Source organism: Takifugu rubripes, chromosome 7 (genome assembly GCF_901000725.2).
Source record: "Takifugu rubripes chromosome 7, fTakRub1.2, whole genome shotgun sequence".
NCBI lineage: Eukaryota > Metazoa > Chordata > Actinopteri > Tetraodontiformes > Tetraodontidae > Takifugu > Takifugu rubripes.
In genome coordinates, this window is record NC_042291.1 from 7199011 (window position 1) to 7211946 (window position 12936).

General features: G+C 46.4%; 1 protein-coding gene across 1 annotated transcript in view; it reads right to left on the reverse strand.

Annotated features, from left to right (window-relative positions):
- The window catches only part of zfpm2a (zinc finger protein, FOG family member 2a), a 115883-nt gene that overhangs the window by 60170 nt on the left and 42777 nt on the right, over nucleotides 1-12936 (reverse strand). The window contains exons 3-4 of the mRNA XM_011605257.2: nucleotides 8721-8879; nucleotides 2575-2676 (exon numbers count right to left, since the gene is read on the reverse strand). Of these exons, the coding sequence (XP_011603559.2) occupies nucleotides 2575-2676; nucleotides 8721-8879 (261 nt within the window). The remainder of the gene's footprint in view (nucleotides 1-2574; nucleotides 2677-8720; nucleotides 8880-12936) is intronic.

Genomic DNA, 12936 nt, shown 5'->3' on the forward strand with positions numbered 1-12936 from the left:
CGCTGGAAGAAAGCCGGATTTCATGACTTTCATTAGTGGGTGTAGTTTACACGAGCAAGCCTTCAGATAAGACTGAGAACAAGTTCATTAGCAGAGTTAGCTAGCTAACGCACACCACTCCCAATTAGCCTAGAGGAGAGCAAGTGCGAGGGAATGAGCGAGACGCAGCTAGATCCCTATCGCACCCCCAGTCCGTGAACATGAACAGTAGCATGACACGTATCTCCCAAATCAGCGGCTGATTGCGAAACATCCGTGACGAGAAATGAATGCGAGACATAAGATCGGCGCGCAGATTTGCTTAAGGACATACTTGTGGAGACGGGGAGAGAGAAAGGGAACGCGCTGGGTGTTCCACATCAGAGAGCCGGCGCTCGGAGCTGCACAGACGAGGCAGCTATCAGATTAATAGTGAGTCGTTCTGTGCGGCTCCTCTGCCGTTTCAGACAGAAAGACAATCAGAGAACAGTCGGGGGGGTCGGCGGGGGTGGCGGACAGCACTTGACACGAGTTACTAAAGCAGAGATGAAATGCGGGGACAGAAAAAAAAGTTCAATTAAAGGATGTAGATTGTAAAGGCCTTTGTTGTTACTCAGCAAAAGGGAAACGGTGTGGAGGTGCTTCAATAGAATCAGCAAGCAGGTGGGCATGTTCGGAGTTAGCCCACCTCATTAAAAGGCTTCACTCTCTTTTTATGTAACGGCCATTACACATCCTATTCAGATGCACGCGCTCGGTGATTAAAAATTATCTGTTGCTGATCATAATCACACCTGCTCAACTTAACTTAAGCCAAAGAATGACAAAGAACTTTTGAACGCGGGACTATCTGAACATTTACAATGAGATTAAAGGGTAGACAGTCTCAAACTAAATAAATTTGCTTTTAATCGCTTTGAGCAGGAAGACATGTCATTTCAAATGTTCCTATCTGATTGTCTGATTCCCCCTCCTTTATTCAAATTATAACATGCCCATCTGACTTTTCCGACACAATGGGAAAAATTAAAAAGGGAAATGACCTTTCGTGGCAGCCATGATGAGAGAGTGAATGGCATTATTATGTGCGCAGATTAATTTCTGCCCACTCCAGCGCTGCCCATTGAGAAAACAGTCGTGCGCGGCTGTGTCAGTGCACGTCACCGCCTAATTGCTGGGTATATTATTGAGACGTCAGCAAGTTGCGCTGGTGGAAACATGCGAGTCATGGAATTCTACGTCCCGCGCAAACAAGATGTAGAAACCTGGTCAAAATTTACCCACAATGCTTCAGTAACTCTCCTATGCCTAGTGAAAGCAGTCATAAACCTAAAAAATTGCCTTTTAATATACTATTTATACACATTCCCTTCTGTGTGTTATCTTTACCTGGATCGGGGCTTGTAATAAAAGTACTGTTCTACGGATTATGAAAATATCCCCACATGCACACGGATGCGTTCTAAAAGCATCTCTGTGCGTGTTTTATAAAGTTGGAGGCGGCAGAATAGCAGGACTCATTTTCCACTGGTGAAATGGCCGAGATTAGCAGAATACTGCTGAAGACGTCAAAGCGAATGTCACTTGATAACCACTCGGGCTGCGGTTTAGTAGAACATGAAATGGGCATCGTGTCTCACTTACCCTCCTCTGCAGTCCAGACATCCTCCCTGCATGCAGGAGACAGGTCACTCCCATGAAACTCAAGCCCCCCCCCCCCCGCTCGCCTGACCAGCAGTGTGTGTTTCTGAGCCTCTAATTCTCATTCTGATGGCTGAGTAGAGGGAGGGATAATTACAGTCGCTCATACATCTACTCGCGCTACATCCATCCCTTCTTTTCAAAGCGGTATTTTTAAGCTCAGCGTTTTCCGCCCCAAAACGGCCTTTTTCCCCGCGTGTGTTGCCGTCTTTTTGTGGCGGCCTCCATAGTTCTGAGCTGACCCCCTCAGCCCTGTCTCCTGACTGATCACAGTGATGGTTTATTACTGTCGTCCTCGCGTTCTTATCTTTAGCCAGCAATGCTCATTTCCTTCCCCAGATTTAAATGCAAATGTGAAATTTAATGATAAATGCATTATCTGATAGGTGCGATAACGCTGATTCACTGTCAGTATAAAATACACACCCCAGGGGGCTTTGAGCTCGCAAGCACAACTTGCCCAAATCCACTTTCTCTCCCTCTGTCCTCTTTTTTTCCCCCTTTTCTCTTTCCTTTTTTTTTTTGGATCCAAACGTGCGTACCTGCAATAAATTCTTAAGGTCATTTAGAAGAGACTCGTGTTTTGTGTGTTCAGCAGTGCTACAAGCTACTGCTGAGCAGCAATTGTTGTGCAACTATTTCATCCATCTCTTTGATGACTTTTTTTTTTAAAAGAAAAGGGAAAATTAGCACAATTCTGTTGTAAATGTCCAAAAATGCACATGTGCAGCGACTATATATATCTATATAAACCTCTGTATATCCAGGACAACATTGGTTATTTGATACTTGAATGTTTTTGTTGTTGGAGACTTCCGTGACAGATTTGATGGAGATAAATCATTTGTCTTCTAAATAAACCATCTGGGACAACAACATGAAGGCTCTTCTTACTTGGACCATCCCATTCTTCTGGTCCCACAGCTGGATGCTTGGTCTTCTCACTCTGAATGTCCATCTCTGACTCGCCTGCATCCCGGTTGGCGTCTTCCTCTCCTGGACACAAGTTAGAAAATACAGAATGAGAAGCACCCGAGCCAAAATCGACCGGCGTTAGACCAGTGTTGCACTTCTAAAGGACAAATCCAGGTAGTTTTTATTCTCTTCTCTGTGTTTGGGCACATATGTTTTGGGTGAGCTCACCAGGTCCAGCTGCGGATTTCTATGCCAAAGCAGTTCCCATGAGTGCTTGCAGGAACAGAAGGAAGCCCATTGGAGCAGGAAGGAAAGCAATGTGTGGGAGAGAGGCAGCTATTTATTACCGTTTGATCTATTGTGGAGCCAGAATGTGCTCGGATGTAGGACTGATTTACAGTCGCTCATGCTATGGGATGTTTAGGTATCTCCCTTTAAAGGTGTACGCACTAAAAGACCTTGTAAACAGACTCCGCCTCCCAAGCGTGCGGTGGAAACTCTTGTGGGGCGCACCAAGATGCACTTAGAGTGAAAAATAAATCTATTTTTGCGTGTGTGCTGGAAGCACAGCCTGTACTCGTGGTTTACGGGCGCATAAATCAGGAGTGCCCTGGTGTGGCGCTCGGAATAAATCCAGCACATGTCTCAGAACCTGTCCCAGTAAGAGAAAGGCCCACTCGGGGCAAGTGAGTGGCCGTTGATGGATGGTGGGAGAACATTGCTCCCACTTTTGTCACATCACTTCCATCCCTTTGATGTCTCAGACCCAATGGCAGATGGTCAAGGACGGGCCTGGATTACCACGAAGGATTACCACATTTCATAGGCACTACATGGAAAGAGCCTAAATGGATGTCTAGATTTATATTTGACTATATTTGGATGACAGAGAAGCGCTCCCAGTATCTATTGCCACATACGTCTTGTTTATCGGACCCCCTCCCACGAATTCCCAAGAGCCTTTCAGAATGTAAACGCGGGCTTCACTCGACGGTTCCGACTGTGTTAAATCTCCAAATCGAGCGCGCTCATCGCTATTATTGTTATCTTAACACGGGTCACTTTAGAGAATGTGATAAAAAGCATGCTAGCGCTCTGACCCTCGCTAAAGAAGGAAGCGCTGAACGTGAAGAGAAGAAAACTAAGCAGATCCTGCAGAGGAGCCTGCAGGACATGAGGTCATTATGACCCAGTTCTTGTCTGAGATTCTGCCGTTTTCTCCTCCCCTGCCAGTAAACCGTCAAGGCTGAATCCCCCCAGTATTTATTGTTGGGCCTGGAGAACCTCTTTAGCATACCGAGCTCGTATTATGAAGAGGATAACAAAGGCGCGTATCAACAGTTCCTTCCAATGGAGCAGAGTTTTAAAAAAAAAAAAAAAAAATAGAGCGGGCGAGATAACATTAAAGGCACTACCTTGATCTCAGGCGAACATGTTAAGCCCTGTAACGAAACGTATTGGAAGTGTTTAATTACAGCCCGGGAAATGAAGCTACAAGATGATTCCTTAATTAAGCAGTGATTAAGGATTTTCTGCCTTCTATCTAACGCAGTTTGCAATGCATTTTAAACACAATCGCCTAGGCAACCTCACAGGGAACAATGTCACAGGGCTTTGATGAAGTTTCCTGCACAAATGTCACTTGTACGGAGGGAGGAAAAAAAGTGGAGCAGAGGAAAAAAGTGCCGGAGCAGCACTCCTTTGGTTCCAGCGCCGGAAGAGTGGGAGCCTTTCTTATGTTTTAAACACTATGAATTCTGACCTTCCTACTGCGGGAGGAGATTGATTCATTCACGCGGGTCCATCAGACCTAATGGACACGGCGCCGCGTTTCATCGCCTGAATTGAAACCCTCGTCCGTGTCACCGAGAGAGACAGATCGCCAATGATCAGTCCCTGTGTTATCGCCTCAATCGTAATTTACATCTGGCTTAGCGGCGTCTTCCTGCGCAATCAAATGGAGACACTTAAGGTTCCAGCCATGCTGAAGGGAACAGAAGGGACGGGGAGGGCCGCGTGAGGGGGGCGGGGGGGTGGTAGGCGAGGCGGCATGCTGGGCGCAAGGTTGGCGGGCATGCAAGAGGAGCCAGTGAGCTGTTAAAATCAGCCCTATCGCTGCTCTATCAAAGGACAGCTCCCTCGCCAAATCGCAGGCGCACGCCGAGTGCCGTGCATTCGGGTCAATAAGCTTATAGGCGATTTACACACACGGTTCCTGGAGCAAGGTAGCAACAAAGTCATATTGGCTTTTTCTCCCCCTTTTAGCATTGTCTCTTCCAAGGAGGCCCTTGAAAATGTCAATCTCTGGCGTGCAACTTTAAGAAGCTCAGAGCGCTCTAATCCGGACGCCAGAGTTCACAGGCGGCTCAGAATTCCTACAAAAACCGAGCCCAAGTCGGTTTGCAACTGAATTCTAGCATTCCCTTTTACGAAACCGCCGCAATTGAGCCAACATTGGTGCTTCAGAGTGCATTATTAGGGTGGTGGTGGTGGTGGTGGGGGGGGGGCATCTCCGGGCTGGTGCCATGCCAGTCAGTTGATATTGCATATTTGGTTGTTGATGCAGATTATCCTGCAACAGATAAAGTCAGTTCCAGGAAGCAACCTCTTTCACCAAAGTCAAGCATAGCTGTGAGACTCCACTATCAGGAAAATAAGGCTGAACTGAATCGCAATTTATGGCGCATGGAGCGCTCCAACCGAGGGAGGCTATTAGCGAAATGCCTCGCCACTGTCTCTTTAAATGCCAATAAATTCCCATCATTACAGAATCTGGCACTTTTCCTCCCTGTCTGCAGCCCGGCTCTTTATCTCGCTCTGCCTCAGTCTCTGAGTATGTAGATCTGGCCCAGTTAGATTGTCATACTTAACAAACATTAATGATTAATTTCCTCCACTGAGTCAAATGGGGCTAAAGGGATGACTTGATTCATCTTATCGCATCACAAATTAGCATTTCCCCATATTCTCCAGCATCAACTGTGCATTCAAATTCCACATCCGCCATTCTGGGCACTGGCGGCGCTGGTGAAAGAGCCAAAGAGCTCTTCCTCCTGTGCTGCTGGAGATGTTGATTGCTTCTGCACCGCACAAAGAGTGGCAGAATTAATTCTGCCACCTTCCGTTTGTTACGCCGGCGCTGCGACCGCGACGAGCCAAATGACTCACTCGGAGGATGTCTAAAGGGTCAAGGTGGGGTTGTTGTTTGTTAAGTCCTGTGTGGGCAGTCTGGAGCGTTTACACGCCACATCCTGCGTGATAAAAGACCCCTTGCTCTGTTGCATTTGTTTTTTTAACCAGAGAGACGCAAGCCCGACCCATAAACCCGTTTCCTCCGCCCAATTCGGCGTGTAACACCATTGCTCAACCGGCGTTTCACGTGTGGACACGAGGAGCTTGGTGTAAATTTACTGTCAGACGTAAGCGAGGAAGTCATTGTTCAACAGGCGGCACTTGGAACACAGCTTGTGGCAACACCCTGTGCTCAAGTTCACTGCCAACAATAAAAGAACAAGGTGAAATTTGACTATTTCTGTGAAAACAGACTCCTCTCTGTGTATTCCTACAGCTTCAGAGCCTGCTGTGTCAATAGGTTATAAACGCCTGCTGCTCAACAAGCGCAGCTCCATAAATCTGAAACTGGGCGAGCGGAAACGGCGGTTTGAGGTTAAGATTTTTAATTACGGGAAAACAAGGTTATTTTTTCCTGTAATGTGCATTTCAACTGATGCCAAGGAGGCTGCCATTTCATCGTTTGGCTAAATCAAAATGAAAAAGGAATGTCTATTGGAAAATTGGTTCAAGGAGGAAATCCAGGAATTCAAATTTTAAGGGAAACTGGAGCTTTAACGTTGGTGATTATTAAGCCAAGTTTAGAAATGGGAAAATACCATTAATGGAGAGAAACATGCTGGGAGTGGTCAACCTGTGAGTCCACGGTGAGACTGTAAATATGACGAATAATGTTGACGCGGCGAGTACCTTTGAGAGCTTTGACACCATTAACCAAACAGGTTTGGGGGTCATAAATCAACCAATTTAGAGGTTACAGAGCTCGAAGCCACGGTGGGACGCCAAGGTGCTCCACGCAGTTATCTGGGGAGGCCCTTTCCTGCAAGGCTACGGCAAATGACTGTGTCTTTGGTGGCATTCAACTTCCTGACCTTTGCGCCTTTAAGCGGCTTTGCTACTTCACCGCACTCTGATCAAAGTTAATAAGTGCTTCATATGTTAATGAAAATTGGTACTCCTCTTTGTGTTCCTACAGCTTTTTAATACCTATTATAGACTGAAACTTTTAATGGAGGTTTTAGGTCCCTCTGACAAGCCCATTTCAGAGAGTGACTACACAGATACAAGGCTAAGCTAAGACCAGAGAGTCACTGCTCAGTGGAGGAACCTTACACGGGAGACCTTATTCTCCGGGAAGCCGTCGCAGATAAAGGCCATGGGATGAGTGGCTGCTTTAAAACCCACGTTTGAGTCCGCACAGGGCTAATTACAGCGCGCCATCACATTTGAGAGGGTTTAGTTAATAAAGGGGGCTCTCTTTTCCTTACTATAGTCGAGGAATAACACACTTAAACCATTTAATGCCACCAGGATTGTGTCCTGTTTAATTCGTGACAGTTTTCACAGAAGTGGGGTAAATTTAAGCCAGTTTTAAAATGATCTAAGTGAGGAGGGGATCACGGGGCAAATGGCTACACCTGATGATTGCACACAACTCCCGTTGAGGAATAAAGAAAGTCGGATCGTACATCATTCGGGCTTTAGGAGGCAATGAGAGACTTAGCTACAGTAAGCTCAGATAGCAAAGTAATAAAAAAAAAATCGTAACAAGGCCTGTGCGTGACAAGGAACAGATTACCACCAAAAAAAAGCATTTGACATTCGGGATTGTAATTCAGTGTTGACTTTATTCACAAACACGAGGAGGAGATTTGAGGCCATGTTCCATGCATGGTTTTATCCAACAGAACGGGAATATCAAACGGCTCCGACATTGTCCTTTGAAGATTTTCAGAAGTTGTACTTTTAACCGTAGCAACCACGTGCGCCTCGCCATCTCCTCCATTGCTGCCGGGTTATTGCGAGCCGCCTGCATTCTGCTTTGAAGTTTGCGTTGGGACACATTACGGGGGAAGACAAAGGGCGAAGCGGCCGAGGCGTCGCCGGTAATTGCAATTTCCGAACAATTGCGCCGTTCAACTTTTCCCCGAGAACAAAAGGGAAACGTTATTGATACGATTACCGGGGCGCAGCCGACCTGCAACATGAAAGATTTATTTTTCCTTCAATAATGTAATCCCACGAGGCACATCAGTTAAGCGGCGTGAAGGAATAACTCTAAACAGTCTTCCCTTTGAAAGAAGAGGACACGGCAGACATTCAAAGCATTGGTTCTTCATTAAAAAGTCAAATTTATGGCATCCGTGTGCCAGTAGGACAGGGGACACCTGGGGAAGTGAAAGCCATACGACTGGGAGGTTGGGGGGGGTGGGGGTTTGATGGGAGGAGGAGGGGGGGCGAGTCTGTCATCTTCACACTGTAACCTGGAGCAGACCACAAATTAGCTCCTGTGATGGCAAGGTGTGACCGAAATGAAACAAACACACAAAGAAGCAATCTAATTGAATTGGAGTTCAAAGAGGACTCGGGCGCATTTGGCGACGTCGCAACGCTTTCTTCTCGCGCTGGACCTCCGAGCGGCAGCAGGTGCCGCCGAGCATTCGCCGAGCTCCGGCGCCGGGCTCAAAGCGGAGCGCCGCGTCCTCCGGTGCATTGGTGCACCTTCGCGGCACCATCACAGAGGGAGAGCCGGTGTCGCCGGCGCCATCTCTCTCTCGGATCAAACCACTGCGCTCGGGTGGACGACTGAGATCAAACGTGGAAATGGACGGTTTCGAGTGTGGGCGGCGACACGGGAGAAACTCTCACGTGGACACAAGTCCTGCCAGGTTTGATTTGAACATGTTGGGATATTTTATTAGACACCGTTGGCAGGACTTTAGCTTAGTTTGGATGCCTGGCACGGGGGTGGGGGGCTTCCATATTGTAGGTTTTCAGTGCCTTCTGCACCCGGGAGGATGTTTTAAAAGGCTCCGAACGGAAGCGACGCTCACCTTTGTTGCAGAAGTACTCCATGTCTTCGCAGCTCATGTTCTCGGGTTCAAACTCGGCAGGGAAGTTTTCCTCCGCCGAGAACTCGTCTTTGGCCAGGAGCTCGTTCTCCTCGGAGACGCACTCCTCCTCCTCTTCCTCCAGGCCATCCTCCAGAGGACCTGAGGGAAAACAGACAAACATGAGATGAAGATGTTCAGCAGTTTCGTCACCTGCTCCCGGCTCACGAAAAAGAGGGAAAAAAACTTTTGGGTTTCCTTCGTTGAAATAAATGCAGACGAGTCCCACAATGCAACACTGTAACGTATAGTTCAAAAATAGACAGTTATATAGAATTTATCACAGATTTCATCCCATCTTAGTATTTAGTAACAAATAAATAGAGGCAATAACACAATTCCTCTATTACAATAGCACAAATACATACATACATAGGTAACGTAGTTTATAATAAACATACTGCACATATTATAACACCTAAATACATGAAAACATCACTGACATGTTCCCACAAGGAAGTTCAAGAGAAAAAAGAAATAACATTAATATTCTGTTTGTAGCTAAAGAGGAAAAACCTTTGAGACAGCGTGCTTTCTTTAAAAAAAAAAATAGAAAAAAAAAAAAAGCCACCAAGGTGAACGTTGATTTTAATCCTGCTGCCAGCAAAACAATCCCCACAGAAACGAACGGAGGGGGCAGAAGAAAAGTTCCTTGCCAGACTTTTTCCATTCAAGCACCAGCATGGAAGGAGGAAAGAAAATACTTTTATTAATTTGTTAGCCTTATCACAGGGTACAATGTTGATTTTCCATTTACATTCCGTGCCTCCGGGTAATACACCAGTGCAATCTTAAAGTAGACACTTTTCCGTGTGATTAATGTTTTCCCCCCTCTGTGCAATATTATTTCTTTAAATCTAAATGATTTCGGAGTTTTGCTTGTAGCTGTACATCTCTTTTGGTATTTGCATATTACCATTTTTGCTTCAATCAAGGGCACTGATGGAATTACTGTACTGCTACCTGAATTGTATTAGTTCGGGAAAACATCTCACTCGGCATTTGAATGTTATTAAGATAATGTGGATCTTGCTTGCCCGACCAAAACCAGCGTCCGCGCGTGAAATACAACAGCAAAGAGGGGATTTTTATAAAAGGAATAACACATTTCACACAGGTAACATGTTATTTTACTTGAAAACACTGCAGAAGCTGAAACTCAGTGATCATGTGTGTGTGTGTGTGTGTGTGTGTGGCGGGGGGGGGGGGGTGTTATCCACATCTCCAGCATGTTGGGGCTCCATCCCGGAGCTCAAACAGCTTGTGTCGATATCCTCTCGACACCTTCCCACGTGTTTGTTCTATTGTGGCGAGAGCAAGCCCTTCGGCTTTAATAAAGCAATAATTTCAGCTCAGAACGAGGGGCCGGCGTGCCTCTCCTGTTTCTCTTTCTTCCTGCACTGAGATGCATAAAAGACCCCCCTGATGTCCTCAAACTGCTTGCGCTTTTCATTAGTCTTATAAATGACTCCTTTGTAGCGGCCTACATCTGCAGGAGCCCCGGACATGAAAAGAATTAGCGCTCGGATCTCTAATGGGCGCCGCGGAGGCAGAGTGCTGCTTTTAAATTAGGATACAGTTTTATGATCTTATCTGATGCCTTTTGCTGATTCGCCGAGGAGTGGAGTGAGGCGTGAAGTGACTCAATGAGCCCACCATCGCTCAAGATGATACAGAGAGATAAATATCGTCGTATCAAGGGGGAGATTGTATGAGTGGCGTTAAAAGCTCCTGCCAAGGCAATTGAAGAGAAAGAATGCGGGAAATACATTTCTACACGCACGCTCGGTACACATTCCATTACACAGCTGAATAAGAACTGTGTGTACAACTAAACGATTCTTCCTCGGTCGCCCGCAAACGCCGCAGCACTGTTGCGCCGCAGAAAATAGACCTACAGTGTTGTGCAATAATAAGAGCAGAGGGAGATTAAAGATAAACTTCATGGTCAATAAGACACAAAGATTAGGCGGATAAGATGAGATAGACTTGAGGTTTAATAGACTCGGAATAAGGGCATCTCACTTCCCCACTCTAACAGATAGTGACTAAATGGAGCATTTTCGAACCGATAGATACCGGAGGCCTCGCTGAATATGAAAAAAAATATGAAATACTGCACCCAGGAAGGCACATTAAAGAGGTCTGGTGGCTAATGCTTGGGGACGGCGTAGATGACTAAAGTTTGTGTGCATTCTCACATGTTTGGTTCATTATACAGTATTCATTGCATGGAGAGACCTGAAATTATTTCAGAGACAGCAATGATAAGAATAATGACTTTCTAAACGACCAGCACCACACTCCTAACTCATTTTCTGATAGTGGCGTTCCCGCTATATTTAGTTGTGTACTGTTTAAAATCCTGTCACATTCGGTGTGTGACCCACGCTCGTCGGCGCATTTATATAGGGGCTGTTGACGAACCGGGCCAGAGGAACCATCTTATCAAGCCTCCACCGGAGTTCAGATGGCCAATGACACTGCTGGGGGAGCGTGGAGACGCACAGTCAGCTCTGCATCTGCGCGCTCATTAAAACGGAGGTGACGGAGTTTGCCTGAAAGGTTATCCGCACTGAAGAAATCGGGATTTATAAACCGACTATAAGATGTTCTCTCATTTGTCCTGTTCATCTATCATTACCTTCAAGAACCTTGTCCACCTGGGCTATTTATAGGCGGAACCATTTTAACATTACTAAATTTATATATCTTTATTTGTGTGTGTGTGTGTGTGTGTGTGGAATTCTTCAGGAAGCAGCTCTGCATGAACATCCTATCAATCAGAGGTATCATTTCACCCTCACAGCCGCTTGTCATCGACACGCTCCACCCCGACCTGTATCGTGCACATTCATCAGACTCTTCCTCTTCCCGAAGAGACACAAACCTCAGTTCTGTCCGAACGGCCATGCTACGTGGCCAGCTGATGCTAATAGAGACACTGGTAGCTGAATGCAGGCTTGATCACAGTGGCTCTTTTGTTCATGGCATGGCCTCTGTCTGATAGGGATCTGCCGTGCGGATTGGAGCTGCGGAGGGGGATATGGTAATGCTCCTGCTGAGTCTATAAAATGGGGTGATACTCTGGACCATATGATGGACAGAGGATTAATGAGTCACCGAAGAAGTGGAGCAGCGCGGACAGAGGTAGAGGAATGAGAATATCATCTTCGTCTCTCGGCTTAAAGAGAAATGGAAAAAGAAAACAGTGATGTGCCAACATTCCTTGGGAAGAGCACTTTTTAAAACGGTGCAAAACAACAGTTTGGTCCCCGGTGTGTTTGTGCACGGCTGTATGACTGACTGCTAATTTCATAGCATGCTCTTTCAGCCGTCTGCAATGTGGGGAGCTTGTGGCCGGGCTACGATAGCGATACCTCACACTATCAGCAGGTTCCACAGTGTGATGTGTGGATCACAAACCCAGCCTCCTCTATAGCTCTCTAATTAGAGGTGAGGTAATTGAATCTGACAGAACAAAGCAGCAGATCTCTATAAGCATGGAAATCATTTTTTGCTCCCACCTATACGGTTTTTCATCCAAAAGGTCCATTGAAAATGTGTCCAAGCTGGCCCGAGGATAAAACGCTGCACCTGAGACTAAACATGAATACATAATGCAGCCCTAAAATCCAACATGGCCATGCAGCTCAACCTCCTCCAATTCCGCACCCTGTGACTGGCCCTTTGTGCCAGCGCTGATACCAGGCCTCACTTCTGGGCGACACACATATTTTGCACCCTTCAAACTTCCGTGTGGGAGGAAATGGAGAAACAGAGCTTGTCTTGAGTTGAAAGTACGCTGCGAGTCAGGTAGGATGCAATTTCATATTTACCTACAAAGCTGGGAGGAAAAGCAACAAATTGGGGAAAATATACGGATAATTCGGTCTCGACTCGCACGAAGGCTCGAGCGAAGAGTGGGAGGAGAAGGTAGAGAGAGGCTGGGAGAAGCTGGGGGCAGCTGCTCTCCACAGCTCTAATGACCTCTGGGAAGCAGAGGGTTCCTTCAGCCTTGGAGGAGAGAGAACGTATAACTTACAAGGCTCAAGCTGCTAATTTAATCCTTGATCACTGTAATGAAATTGAAACCATTTGTGAAACTGCTAATAGCTTAATATGCTACAGGAACCCCCGGAGGACTTTCAAACATCTA